Raw genomic sequence first — 14,144 nt, 5'->3', positions numbered from 1 at the left:
TTGTACTGTAGTTATATACTATTTCAGAATATTACGAAGGGCTTGTGATGCTGTCTTTATTTGCATATGAAAACCTTAATAAAAACAGCTTTAAAAAATTATAGTCTAAAGTTCTTTCCGTCATGCTTTCTGCACCCCTGTTTATAAAGCAGAAAGCACAGGAAGAAATTATGTTTACTTCAATTAAGTTTTATTTGTGAGCATTAAATAAATGTCATTGTTTTCCTTCTTTGGTTGCAGCTGTATCTTCTGTAAGAGTGATGAATTGTTTACAGAGTATGAGTCAAAGCTGTTCTCTCACACGTAAGTGCAAAACATTTTCATTAATGCACTAATATTTGATGTTTTCTGTTCTGCATATTTCAAAGTGACAGCTCATAGTTGTCACCTCATGTTCTGTAGTGAATGTGTAACAAGCTGTCCAGTAGCAGTCTACTACCTGGCCATGCAGTCAAAGAAATGTTTATTTGAAAATGCCTATTTACTGCATGCAGCTCCATAACATTCTACATCAGTACCATGGCTTATCTTGAACTGGAAACACATGGTCACTGGCTGCAACTGAATTGTTGTCTGGATGGAAACCGCAGTGAGAATTATGTAAATTAAGAGCTATAACTGTGACACAGAGAGATATATAAAAACTGAATAACATTTATTTAGCCATGTTAAGTCGTGAGTGCTACCCTTGAGGATGAACATGGTGGTGCTGGGGAAACCAGGTGAGAAGGGCAAACAGGGTGATATAGGGATGGAGGCATTACAGGGTTCTTCAGCAAAGGTGGGTCCTGTCACATAGATGTGCATGCTTAAATGTAGCTTGGGACTTGTGAGATCTTCTTGGACATCTTCTAAGTGAATGACTAATAGTTTACTTTGGTGTATTTAAAGTGTTAAAGGACAGACCGCTATCTTCGAGGAGATGATAGAAGATGAAGAAGGCCTGTTGGATGACCGTTTGCCGACTACAAGTCGAGGACTTTGGGCAGCGAGTGAGACTGAGCGCTCCTTAAAATCTATTCTGTCTTTTGCCAAAACTCACAGATTGGATGCCAGACTAGTGGAAGAAGGGAGCAGCTTTATGGAACTATTTGAAGCATGGAAGAAGGAATACAAGGTACCACTGTATATCACACATATAATTTGAAGTGAGAGCCACACTCTTTTATTGTTGCTTTGATGGTGGTTAGTGGCTGTTACTAGTAAAAAGAGATATAATGAAGAAGCATTTTAATAACACAGTGGTACATGGCACCTGGAAAATGATCAATACAGAAAGAGAGCATGGATCGCCCTTTGGAAGAGCAGCACAGCTATATGCATGGTTAGATGTGATGGGTTGGAGAAACAGCAATTACTACCATGATGCAAATATATTGATAACTTTATGTTCGAGGCATGTGGGCTGCTGAATTCATATCTGTGCATAGATCGCCGCCTAGTGTTGGGTCCGGATGTTTGCACGTTGTTGTCCTGGAAGAGTCTTCGAAGTATCCTTGGATAGGTGACTCCTCCCCTGGACTACAGTGCGCATGGGCATCCTCTCCATCCTCAGATTGTTTTTTTCCGCCATTGGGTTCGGATGTACTATCTTAGCTCAAGTTAGGAAAATATTTTGTCGAGGCCAAAAGGCCTTTAGTTTGCGTCGGTACTGTTTATCGATCGGGTTTCGATACAATCCTGTTAGTTTACTAACTTTCAGCACCGACTTTTTTCGCATTTACCTGTCCATCGACTACTTCGACGATGGAATCGAGGACGCCATTCAAAAGGTGTCCGGTATGCAATGCGAAGTACCCACACATCGACGTCCATCCGGTATGCAACAAATGCCTTTCGCCGGACCACGACGAATCGACATGCATGGCCTGTGCCCGGTTCCGTTCCAAGAAGACTCTGCGGAATCGACGAGCGGCGAGACTCGAGGCGCAGCACGCGGCACCGGCCCCAACGGACATCTTCGACGAGGCCGAAGACGTCGAGGAATTAGAAGTCTTGCCCTCCAGTCCCGTTTCCGAACATGAACCCGGATCGGACGAGGTAGACGAGTCACTCTTCCACAGAGGTGAAGACGACACCGAGGTAGGAGACGACGAGGAGGCCTTAGGGGCCGAAGAGAGTAGCTCCAATGATGAACAAGGCCTACCTGTTCAAACCGAAGAAACACCAGTGCCACAGCCTATGGCTCCGGTCGAGGGATCGCCTTCGGGCCTTACCCGAGACCCATCCCGCAGTTCTTCGGCCCCGCCCTCGGGCCCGGCCTCGGACGTTCAGCGGCAGCCATTACTGCATAAACAGGCTGGTTTCCCTACCACGAAACCGAAACCGAAAGCTGATCCGGTTCCACCGAAACTGAAAGTGGCGCTGGTCGGATCGAGGCCTTCGACGCCAGCGCAACGCGTCGGCACCGACCGCACCAAGAGAGACTTCGGTGCCGAACTCGAAGCGGGCGACGTTGGAGTCGACAAACGGAAAAAAGCCATCGGCACCGACAAACCTGCTCGGCTACCGGCACCAACGACACCAAGGGCCGTACCGCCTGCTGTGTCTCGCATCGCTCCCTCGACGACACCTAAGCCTCACGTATCGAAGACTTCGACGGTGATCTCCGCACCTCGAATCGATGAACCGCCGGCGCCGAAAAAATCCACGGCCGCCTCTACGAACCTGGCCGGTGCCAAAGCCTCAAAGGCGCCCCAAGTACGACCTGGTGCGACGCAAGGCAGCAAAACCACGGCTGTCCTCCAGGACACGCCGGGTTCCGGTTCGATCGGAGCTCCAGCAGCCTCTTCGGTGCCGGCCAACATTACCTTCGGCTTGCCTCCGTCGACAATCCCAAAAATGTTCCAACTCAGGACACGGGTCACCCAACCTACGGTCACACCTGCTGAGACGTCTCCGGCACGTATCATCGACGCCGACACTGGCAGGATGATTCTCCACGACCGAAGGATAACTTCGGAGCCGCCATTGGACCCTTTCAGGATCCCACTAAAAAGGAAGTTGCCTGTGGAATCGGAACCTCTCCTTTATGAACCCTTCCATTCATCCTACCAGGATCCACACCGGTTCTCCCCCACACGCTCCGATACGGATGCATTGGAGGACTACATGGATGACCAAGTCCCCTACCATGTAGACACGGACCCTGATGACCAGCAGGACCCTGATCAAACTTGGGGCGACCCTGCAGACCCCAGTGCACCTCTCGATGCACAGGACCAACAACTCTATGGGGCAAAAACATCTCCTACGGAGGATACTGCGGCGTTCAACGCTCTTATTGAACGTGCTGCAAATAACCATGGGGTACAGCTTCACTCTGATACCATCGAAGATGACTTTCTAATGGACACCTTTGCATCCTCAGAAAGACATGTAAAGACTCTGCCAATGTTGAAGGGGGTCCTCAAACCAGCCAAGGACATTTTCAAGGAACCCACCAGGGCACGAGTGATAAACCCCAGGATTGATAAAAAATACAGATCAGCACCTGGGGATCCTACTTACATCAGAGGACAATTACCACTCGACTCCATCGTCGTAGCGAATGCACGCAAGAGGGCACACTCGCAAACGACAGGTGACGCTCCTCCCCCGGACAAAGAGTCCAAGGTGTTAGAGACCTCTGGCAAGCGAGTTGCCGCCCAAGCTGCCAACATATGGCGCATAGCCAACACTCAAGCGCTCCTTGCTCGCTATGATAGAGCGCATTATGACACACTGGAGCAAATATTCCAACATCTCCCTGACCAGTTCAAGGAAGGCGCAGAAATGCTCATCAGAGAAGGACAGCTACTCACGAACGCTTCCATCAAATGTGCACTAGATGCTGCAGACACGGCTGCCAGAGCCATAAACACAAGCGTCATGCTGCGACGACATGCCTGGCTACGGATCTCAGGATTCAAGCCTGAGGTACAAAACAATATACTGAACCAGCCCGTCAACCCCGACTATTTATTCGGGCCAGAGGTTGACACCACCCTCGAGAAGATAAAAAAGGACACGGACACTGCAAAGTCCATGGGCGCCCTACAAACTCAGTCCTTTCGGAGCGGCTCCTTTCGTCGCCCCGGAAACAAGGGAGCAGGTAGAGGACAGGGGTCACAACAAACATATAACAAAGGCAATACACAGACCACCTACGATAAAAACACCCGAGGTGGATATCGTGGCTCCAGTACAAAGGGCAGAGGACGTGGCTACGGCAACACCAGGTCCTCCCCCAAGAACAAGCAGTGACGCCCTCTCCCTTCCTCCCGACCACATAACACCTGTCGGGGGAAGGCTACAAAGGTTCCTGTCCACGTGGAATTCCATCACCACGGACAGGTGGGTCAAAGATATTGTAAAATACGGTTACTGTCTGGAGTTAACCTCCACTCCACCCACAATACCACCAAGAAGCCGTCCTATGTCCTCAGAGCACTTAACGCTCTTACAGCAAGAAGTGCAAAGTATGCTTCTAAAAGGCGCTATAGAGGTCGTACCCATCCACGAGCAGGGTACGGGAGTGTACTCCCTCTACTTCTTAATTCCAAAAAAGGACGGGTCGCTCAGACCTATATTAGACCTGAGACCCCTGAACCAGTACATTCTCTCAGAGCACTTTCACATGCTCACTCTACAGCAAGTCCTTCCGCTTCTCAAGCAGGGAGACTTCCTAGCCACACTGGACCTCAAGGATGCGTACTTTCACATACCCATCCACCCCTCACACAAAAAATACCTCAGGTTCACTGTTCAGGGGCAGCACTATCAGTTCAAAGTCCTTCCCTTCGGCGTGACAACAGCGCCCAGGGTTTTCACGAAGTGCCTAGCTACGGTGGCAGCACATCTACGGAGGCAGCATATACACATCTACCCCTACCTAGACGACTGGCTCGTTCAAGCGAAGTCAGCCCAGCAATGTGCAAGCCACATGTCCCGCACCATTCACCTTCTTCACAGTCTGGGATTCTCACTAAATTATCCAAAGTCCCATCTCCAGCCCGCACACGTACAACAGTACCTAGGTGCGACTATAGACACTCTGGCGGCCACAGCTCAGCCAAATTTAGTGAGGATCAACAGCATACAACTGCTGATCTCCAAGTTCATACCCAATCACTCACTTCCAGCGCGAGTGTTTATGCAGTTGATAGGCATGATGGCCTCCTGCATCTTCATAGTCCCGCACGCGAGATTACATATGCGCCCACTTCAGGAGTGCCTAGCACGTCAGTGGAATCAGGCTCAAGGACAGTTGAAAGACCTAGTGTTGGTGAGCGGTCGGGCATACAACTCTCTGCATTGGTGGAATCCACAAAACCTTTGCAAGGGCCGACCATTCCAAGAGCCTGTCCCACAGATAGTACTGACAGCGGACGCGTCTCTCCAGGGATGGGGAGCTCATGTACTCCACTACACAGTGCAGGGACTATGGACAACACAACAAAAGAAGTTGCACATCAACCTTCTGGAACTGATGGCAATCTTCCTAGCCATGAAGGCATTCAAAGTACATCTATGCAACAAGGTCGTGTTGATCCGGACGGACAACATGACCGCAATGTACTACATACAGAAACAGGGAGGAACACACTCTCCACAGTTGTCTCATCTGGCTCAGAGCATGTGGAAGTGGGCCATTCAAAGGAACATGTTCCTCATGGCGGAACACCTCCCTGGCAAGGACAACCAGATGGCGGATCTGCTCAGCAGACACAGCCACCAGATGCACGAGTGGGAGTTACACCCATCAGTACTCCAACCGTACTTCCAGCAGTGGGGTCATCCAGAGATAGACCTATTCGCGACAAGCGAAAACGCAAAATGCCAAAGCTTCGCCGCCAGATTCCCACATCCGCAGTCGCAGGGCAATGCGATATGGATGAACTGGTCCGGCAGATTTGCGTACGCTTTTCCCCCAGCGCCAATGATACCGCTAGTGGCCCGCAAACTCCGACAACACTCCCTGACACTCGTCCTAGTTGCTCCCACGTGGGCACGCCAGCCGTGGTACACCACCTTCCTCGAACTTTCCGTGGTGCCGCATCAAAGGCTGCGGATCAAACCCGCGCATTTGACGCAGAACCATGGAGAGGTTCAGCACCCAGATCCGCAACAGCTGAACCTGGCGATCTGGCTCCTGAAGTCCTAGAGTTTGGCTATCTCAACCTGCCACCTGACTGTATGGACATCATCAAGGAGGCCAGGAGACCCACTACCAGAGCTTGCTATGCAGCCAAATGGAAAAGGTTCGTCATTTATTGCGGTAATAATGACATCAACCCGCTGGACGCATCCATCCAAAACATCATCTGTTACCTCTTACACCTATATCGATGCAATCTGGCGTACACCTCTATACGTGTCCATTTGACCGCAATCTCAGCCTATCTGCAAACCAGGCAGCACCTCTCTCTATTCAGAGTGCCTGCCATCAAAGCATTCTTGGAAGGACTCAAACGAGTCATTCCACCAAGCCACCCACCGGCTCCAATGTGGAACCTCAACTTGGTCCTCACACGCCTGATGGGTCCACCCTTTGAACCTCTACACTCATGCGAGATTCAATTCCTTACCTGGAAAGTGGCCTTCCTTGTAGCGATCACTTCCCTAAGAAGAGTTAGTGAACTCCAGGCACTAACCGTTCAAGAGCCATTTATACAGATTCACACCAACAGGGTCGTACTACGTACCAACCCCAAATTCATGCCCAAGGTAATATCGCAGTTCCACATGAATCAAACTATTGAACTGCCCGTTTTCTTCCAAAACCCACAAACTGTCGCAGAAAGGGCACTACATACACTAGATGTACGGAGGGCCCTCATGTACTACATCGACAGGACTAAACCCTTCAGGAAGACAAAACAACTGTTCGTTGCCTTTGCCCCACACCACAAAGGTAACGCCATCTCCAAAGCAGGGATAGCCAGATGGATAGTTAAGTGTATTCAAATCTGTTATCAAAAAGCAAAACGCACATTAACTATTCCACCACGAGCCCACTCAACACGTAAGTTGGGGGCTTCCATGGCCTTCCTAGGAAATATTCCCCTGCATGATATATGCAGAGCAGCCACATGGTCCACTACACACACATTTACAAAACACTATTGCGTAGATGTGCAGTCAAAACAGCAGGCAGCTGTAGGACAGGCTGTTCTCAAAACACTTTTTCAGACCGCTGCAGCTGGCACGGGTAGCCGCCGCCAATAGAGGGCACTGCTATGTATTCTATGCACAGATATGAATTCAGCAGCCCACATGCCTCGAACTGAATATGCTACTTACCAGTATGCATCTGTTCTTGGCATGTAGGGCTGCTGACATTCATATCGCCCTCCCTCCTCCCCGGCGCCTGTAGCAGCTGCAGCTCTCAGAATTACTGTAAGCATGGTCATCACTTTCTGTATCTACTCCATCACTGCCACAATGGCGAAAAACAATCTGAGGATGGAGAGGATGCCCATGCGCACTGTAGTCCAGGGGAGGAGTCACCTATCCAAGGATACTTCGAAGACTCTTCCAGGACAACAACGTGCAAACATCCGGACCCAACACTAGGCGGCGATCTATGCACAGATATGAATGTCAGCAGCCCTACATGCCAAGAACAGATGCATACTGGTAAGTAGCATATTCATACAAATGCATCTGCTACATGTATACGCATCAATATATGAGGCCAGAAGTAAGCAAAATAATCAAGGCACATATTCATGCTATTAAGGAAGAACACTGTAGATCTAGTATTTCTGATGGATACTTCTAGCTGCAGATTTCTCAAGTTTAGAATATTCCCAAGTACCAAACTGGATCCAGAGATTTTTAACAGTAGTGCTCCTCCATGCCGACAGGTAGCATGATGTGGCTCCTCATTGACTCTGAACCACCCTTGCAGTGACTGGAGTGCAGCTGCATTTTAGCGCCACCCCTGCATGCCTTCCAGTACAGTCCCTGAGCTCCACTCCCAACTTTGTCAGTCTTCTGGCTGTTACCAAACTCTGCGTTAGGTAAGGAAGTACTCTTTGAAATGTACCGAAGACAATTTAAGAATAGGAGGTGAAGCTGTACATCGCACAGCATCAGTAGTTGCGGTCTTCACACAGATTCTGCTCCCATTCTCGTGGGCCTGGTCCTAGTTACAAGGCCGAATCTGCAACCGCTCCACCTCTCACTCGGAGTCTTTGAGTAAATCAAAGTCTAGATGCAAGCACAAAAAAGGGAAGCGTTACTCAACTCCATCTAGCCACTCTAGTTTCACCAAGAAGGCGCAAGGGAGTCCAGATTGGATACACCATCCTTGGAGGTCACCAGCCACAGAGCTGATAACCCAGCTGGTGCTATATGCCCCGAGACCCCCGGGCCATCGTCAACTTCGAATCAGATTGAGGCCTTCAAGACACCATGCTGCAAGGTTGTAGTGACTCTCTCTGGCATGTCTTTGGACCCCATGGAACTACAGGGTCCTCCAGATGGGTTGCCACCGGAATTTTCGCCACCAACTCCTTCTTCCCCTTAGCTTCCCTTTACTGGGCCCATACTGGGGTACAAGCTTCCACTTCGGCCCCACGGCCTATGCTAGTCTCCACTCAATTGATGCAGTTGCTGCAACCACTGGTGCTGATTGATGATCCAGGTCTAACACCCATTTTGGCTTGTGCTACAAAATAACTTGAGCTAAGTCAGTTATCATACTTCCTGAGTCTTACCCAATACCTCTACCATGACAGGCACCACTCTCTGTTTCACTCTGATTCTGATCCTATACCAGAACAGAAAGAACCCTAAGATACTGACAATGATGGGGATGAATGAATGAATGAATTCAGATTTGTACCGCGCTACTAAGCCCAATGGGCGTCAAGGCGCCTAACCAAAAGCTAGCTAAGTAAAGGAAGAAGGAACTTACTGATAGGCTTTAGAAAAACACCAGGTTTTAAGGGCTTTTTTGAAAAGTGCCAAAGAAGGTTGGGACTTAATCTCCAAAGGGAGAGTATTCCATAATAGCGGAGCAGCGATGGAAAAAGCTCTGCTGCCCCATCTAACCTTCTTGAAGCGAGGGACTACCAACAGATTAGAGTCTGAGGAGCGAAGACGCCTACTGGGAACATAGCGGGTTAGCAAAGACCCTAAAGCATCTGAGGAACCAGCCAGAAGAGCTCTATAGGTAAGACAAAGGAGTTTAAATGAAATCCTATAGTAGATAGGAAGCCAGTGCAGGCTCTTCCTGGCCATTGTAGCGGAAGATGCGTTTGGAAGTGCCAAAACAAATCTGGCCGCCGCATTCTGCACAATCTGAAGGCGCTGGACAAGATACTTATTGGTCTCCGCATACAGTGCGTAACAGTAGTCTAACCTGCAGCCTACCAGAGCAATCAGTCTGCTTACGCGCCTGAGGGGACAGATAATGAAGGATTCTTTTAAGAATCTTGATGACTCCCCAGCATGTGGCCACCGTTCTGTTGACCTGAAGATTCATGGACAGCGAGGTGTGGAATATGACGCCGAGGTTCCTGGCTGATTGGGAAGGAGTGGGGCAGGTTCCTAAAGATGAAGGCCACCACTCACTAGACCAAATGTCCTGGTCCTTACCAAAGACCATGACCTCTGTTTTATCGCCATTCAGTTTTAAGGAGTTTAAGATCATCCACTCCGCCACCATCTGCATGCATGACCTAAAGCCGAGCGCGGATGTACTCACAGAGTGGGCCAGGGCCACCATGATTTGCGTGTCATCAGCGTAAGACACCACCTCCATCCCCTGCGATCTTACTAGTCTAGCAAGGGGGGCCACATAGATGTTAAATAGAGTTGGACTTAAAGCCGACCCCTGGGGCACCCCACATTGCAAAGATTTGGCAGGGGAGAGGAACTCACCAAGCATGACTCTTTGTTCTCTGAGATGTAAAAAAGAGTCAAGAAGACTCAAGGCCGATCCTGCCACCCCTGCCTCAGCCAAACGAGATGTTAAAATAGAGGGAGATAAGGTGTCGAAGCAGTCGTCTGACCAAGATCCACCTTACGGCGAATGTTATTGACCACCATAGTAAGGGCAGATTCTGTACTGTGAGATTTCCTGAAGCCATGCTGGGAACTGTCCAGGAACTCAGAAGCGTCTAGAAAAGTGGATAAATGGACGTTCAGGTGAGATTCAAGCATCTTTGCTGGGGCCGGTAACAGGGATATAGGTCTAAAGTTTTTAAGTGATCCGGGATCAAGGGAGGGCTTTTTAAGGAGGGGCTTCACTATCGCCTTTTTCCAGGCCAAGGGAAAAGTACCCTGGGCCATGGCCCCGTTCATTACTTCCAACAGCGGAGGCAAGAGAATGTCCCTACAATCCTTTAGAACTTTCAAGGGACAGGGATCCAGAGGGGAGGCAGACTTAGTCCTGTCTAACAGGAGATTGAGCCCCTCCAGGGAGAGCGGCGGAAAGTGAGTAAAAGTCTTAGTTGGATCTCTCGTCCAAGATTCTGAGATCTTAATATCAAAGGAAGTGTGATCGCCTAGCGTACTCCTCTGAGTTTCTAGGGCAAGATAAATATCTGCAATTTTCTTATAAAAGAACTCCGAGATGTTATTAGACAGCTCCTGTGAGCCAACAACAGGATCGGGTATCTGAAGGGAGCAAAGAGAGTCCACAATCTTAAACAACTCTTTAGATGAAGTAAGAGAGGTCGTAAGATTCGAGAAGAACTCCTGCTTCTCTTTAATTACTCTAGCTTTATACTCCCGTAGCAGCCGTTTCTGCTCCTCTCTGTCGGAGGTATCCCACGACTTGCGCCATTTTCACTCCTTGCTTCTACAGGTTTGTCTTAGGAGTCTTAAAGGCTCCGTAAACCAAGGCGCTGAGGGTTTCCGCCGAGCCACATATCGCAGAGAGGCGGGGGCTAGCTCGTCAACCGCTATAGTGATGGAGTTAGCAAGATCTTGAGCCGCCTCACCCGCATCTCGCGCAGATGAAAACTCAGTACCTCTTATAAAAGGAACAAGGGCTTCATTAGTAATATTCCTGAAATTTCTTTTAGGACCTCTATTGGTGGCAGCAAGGTTAGGACACTCTCCAGAAGGGGATGCAAATTCTAAAGGTATTGCCAAATGGTCTGACCAAACCAAAGGCAGGGGGGAACCCACTGAGAGTCTAGAGTCGTTGGTGAATACCCCATCCAGTATATGCCCAGCCCGGTGAGTTGCACTCTTCACCAACTGAATAAACTCACAGGCTTCCAGCGAGTCCATCAGCCGAGAGGTGTCCTTTGCCCCCAGATCGTCCAGATGGAAATTTAAATCCCCAAGAATGGTAATATGTGATTTGCCAAAATAGGGCTCCAAGATTCTAAAAAGCTCGGAACAGAAACTGGCCCTAGGACCAGGCGGTCTGTAGACAAGGATGCCCGTAAAGGAAACTGTGGGAGAGCACGAGATGCAAAAATACATTGCCTCAAAAGAGTCCAAGGGCTCAGACAGGGTTTTGATAGTACAGGAAAATGAGACCTTGCAGAGAATTGCTAGCCCTCCCCCTCTGCGTCCTAGTCTATCCTGTCTGTATAGCGTAAAGCCCTCAGGTATCGCCAATAATAAGTCATGACCAGAAGAGTCAGACGCCCAAGTTTCGGTCACAAACACCCAATCGGGTTGCCTATCATTCACAAACTCATGGAACGCTATATTATTCTTGATAAGTGACCTAGCATTAATCAAGAAACCCTTTCTAGATTGAGTAGCCGACTGCAACACTAGAGGGGTTTGAGGTCTCGTCCAAGGAAAGGGAGAAGGACGAAAAACCGCCCCACAAGTATGACAAAAAGAAGAACGTCTTAGGCCCTCCGGAGAGAAACGATGGTGGCAGGCTAAAAGCGATGGTCTGAGAGCTAGCATCTCCCGTGGAGAATATACCCTCACTACCTGCTGGGGACGGTAGAGGTCCTCTGTGTCCAGCGCGACCAGCAGCCCGGCCTCAGCGCGGACGGGCGCAGACGGGCTGAACTCAGGCGTAACCCCGGCGGAAGTCCGGTGACCCCGCTGCGCGATACCGCTGCGCGTCAGCATGACTCCCTTTTAAAGACGTCTATCGTCCTTGGGACAGCTAGAGCGTCCAAGCTACACGATGGCGCCGGCAGGCGTCACGAAGCACTCCCAATATGGCCGCCTATCGTCATAACCGAGACCGGGAAGTGGGCCCGCCCAACAGCGGTGAGAGTCACAGTATTATAGTGCAGGCGAGGGGCATAACATTTAAAAACAGGGTATAATTTTGAAAGCAGAAATGTAACCAATATACAAAACGAGGAGATTTTAAAAATCCTAATTAGCAGCAGTTCCGTCACACCAATCGCGCTGTATACGCAGTGCGCTGTGCACAGGTAACAATGACAATAAACTAGCGGGAAAAAGCACAATTTACCTCCCTTTAAAGACGTCTATCGTCCTTGGGACAGCTAGAGCGTCCAAGCTACACGATGGCGCCGGCAGGCGTCACAAAGCACTCCCAATATGGCCGCCTATCGTCCTAACCGAGACCGGGAAGTGGGCCCGCCCAACAGCGGTGAGAGTCACAGTATTATAGTGCAGGCGAGGGGCATAACATTTAAAAACAGGGTATAATTTTGAAAGCAGAAATGTAACCAATATACAAAACGAGGAGATTTAAAAAATCCTAATTAGCAGCAGTTCCGTCACACCAATCGCGCTGTATACGCAGTGCGCTGTGCGCAGGTAACAATGGGATGGCTTGCTTCCCTCTCTTTATACTGATGATGCATTATACCATGACTTACAAAATGTCAGTGGGCTTGGCACTTCCCCTGAAACTGAACTTTACTTGCTACATAGACCACCTGTGGAGGGAAGTGCCTCATTTGCAATGTTAACCGCACTTGTAACTGTGCATCTTTTGCTGAGTAGGGGCAAATCACAGTCATAAGCTTATAGATGCAATATATGTGTATGTCTAACTTTTTTTTTTTTTTAATAATAGCCCCAAATGTGTATTCACGTATTCCCTTTATTATTTTACTCGGTCCCTATTGAAATGTATTTTTTAGGATTAAATCAATGTTATTAGTTTTCATATACAGGAACTCAAAACAAGGAAATATAGACAAAACTTAAGCCTCACCTACATCCACTGGTCGGAGAGAAAAATAGAAAGGGAATAAGTGGAAACTGGTAGAGGAGGGTATGAAGGTAACTAGGTAGGGTTGAGACAAATTGAGTTCAAATGTCCTTAGATAAGGGGAAGGGAGGGAAGGTGATGAGGAACAATAGGGTAATGCTCGTTGATCATTGCTTTCTCCCAGCACAATCTAAACGGAGAAGAGAAGGTGGGAGACCATCAAGGCTGATTATGGCGCTGTAAGGCGGAACCCTCGTAGGTGCGCAAGACATGACAATTCCTGGAAGCTCTGCGACAGGAACCAAAGGCATGGGCCCCAGGTTTTATCAAATTGTGGGAGCCTGTGTTTCACAAGGGCCACCAGCTTTTCCATGCCAAGGAGGTCCCACAGTCTATATAACCAGTCTGTGTGGGTAGGCACCACCTCCGTGCCCCATTTCGACAGAATGACCTGTTTGGCTGCACAGAGGGCAAGGGTGACGGCTTTCCCTTTCGTTGACCAAAGTGGATAGATCAATGCATTAGGGAGACACAACAAGATATAACTGGGAAATCGGGGTATCTTAGTATCATACATTTCATCAATGTCTGTTAGGATGTCAGCCCAGTAGTGATCCAATTTAGGGCAATTCCATAAGAGGTGAAACCATGTGCCCTTCCGGCAACAATTACGCCAGCATCTGTCATTGTAACTTTATTTATATTTTGCAGTTCTTGCGTCTGTGTGGTACCAATAATGAGGGATTTTAATTAGTATCCTTCCCAGAAGCGTTGCAGACGGAGGTGCAGGAGTGATATAGAATGTCTGACCTTTCTTTATCTGAGAAAGGGCATTCATATTTCAATTCCCAGCGCAGTCGAGCCGGGGAAGTGCTAGAGTTTGGGAGAGTGTTAAGAAAAGCATAAATGTAGGAGAGGAGATTTTTATCTTCTTGATGGGTGAGAAGCCACTATTCAAATTTCTTGAGGGGTCTGCTTGCAAAATTGCGTACTAGAGGTTGGGTTACCCAGTGTTTAATGGCGACATAGCACCAAT

The 14,144-nt window shown here is 48.8% G+C and overlaps 1 protein-coding gene across 1 annotated transcript in view; it reads left to right on the top strand.

Annotated features, from left to right (window-relative positions):
• SHPRH (SNF2 histone linker PHD RING helicase) overlaps positions 1–14,144 on the top strand; it is a 763,974-nt gene that overhangs the window by 488,305 nt on the left and 261,525 nt on the right. Inside the window, exons 20-21 of the mRNA XM_085612283.1 lie at positions 241–303; positions 892–1,117. Coding sequence (XP_085468409.1) covers positions 241–303; positions 892–1,117 — 289 coding nt within the window. The remainder of the gene's footprint in view (positions 1–240; positions 304–891; positions 1,118–14,144) is intronic.

Source organism: Triturus cristatus, chromosome 6 (assembly GCF_964204655.1).
Source record: "Triturus cristatus chromosome 6, aTriCri1.1, whole genome shotgun sequence".
Lineage (NCBI taxonomy): Eukaryota > Metazoa > Chordata > Amphibia > Caudata > Salamandridae > Triturus > Triturus cristatus.
The sequence above is the reverse complement of the archived record's forward strand: the minus strand, read 5'-3'. Positions and strand labels throughout refer to the sequence as shown.